Source organism: Eimeria mitis, genomic scaffold, assembly GCF_000499745.2.
Source record: "Eimeria mitis Houghton genomic scaffold, Emh_scaff204, whole genome shotgun sequence".
NCBI classification, from domain to species: domain Eukaryota; phylum Apicomplexa; class Conoidasida; order Eucoccidiorida; family Eimeriidae; genus Eimeria; species Eimeria mitis.
The window spans coordinates 9,779-10,115 of record NW_013570363.1 but is presented as its reverse complement, the minus strand read 5'-3'; the positions used below and the strand labels follow the sequence as shown (position 1 = coordinate 10,115).

Sequence of the window (337 nt, the reverse complement as noted above, 5' to 3'; positions counted from 1 at the left end):
CAGCACCAGCACCAGCACCAGCACCAGCAGCAGCAGCAGCAGCAGCAGCTGCTGCTGCTGCTGCTGCTGCTGCTGCACTTAGTATAGATGACTTGAGACAGCTAGAGAGAACGATGCTGCGCATGCGGCCGTCTGAGCTGCTGGCGCTGGAGCTGATGGGGGTGGGGCTGCAGCAGCAGAAGGGAGAGGGCGTGCAGGCAGTGGTGAAAGCTGCTGCTCCCCTAGTCACGGCTCGAGCAGCAGCAGCAGGAAGAGCAGCAGCAGCAGCAGCAACAGCAGGAAGGGGAACAGCAGCAGCAGCAGCAGCAACAGCAGCAGCAGCAGCAACAGCAGCAGG

At 62.6% G+C, this 337-nt stretch overlaps 2 protein-coding genes across 2 annotated transcripts in view; both read left to right on the top strand.

Moving 5' to 3' along the window:
- EMH_0003260 (DNA polymerase, putative) overlaps positions 1–87 on the top strand; it is a gene marked incomplete at both ends in the record, with an annotated part of 8,548 nt that extends 8,461 nt beyond the window's left edge. The window contains one exon of the mRNA XM_013496316.1: positions 3–87. Within this exon, the coding sequence (XP_013351770.1) occupies positions 3–87 (85 nt within the window). The remainder of the gene's footprint in view (positions 1–2) is intronic.
- Positions 88–113: 26 nt separating this feature from the next.
- The window catches only part of EMH_0003240 (uncharacterized protein), a gene marked incomplete at both ends in the record, with an annotated part of 5,068 nt that continues 4,844 nt past the window's right edge, over positions 114–337 (top strand). The window contains one exon of the mRNA XM_013496315.1: positions 114–203. Within this exon, the coding sequence (XP_013351769.1) occupies positions 114–203 (90 nt within the window). The remainder of the gene's footprint in view (positions 204–337) is intronic.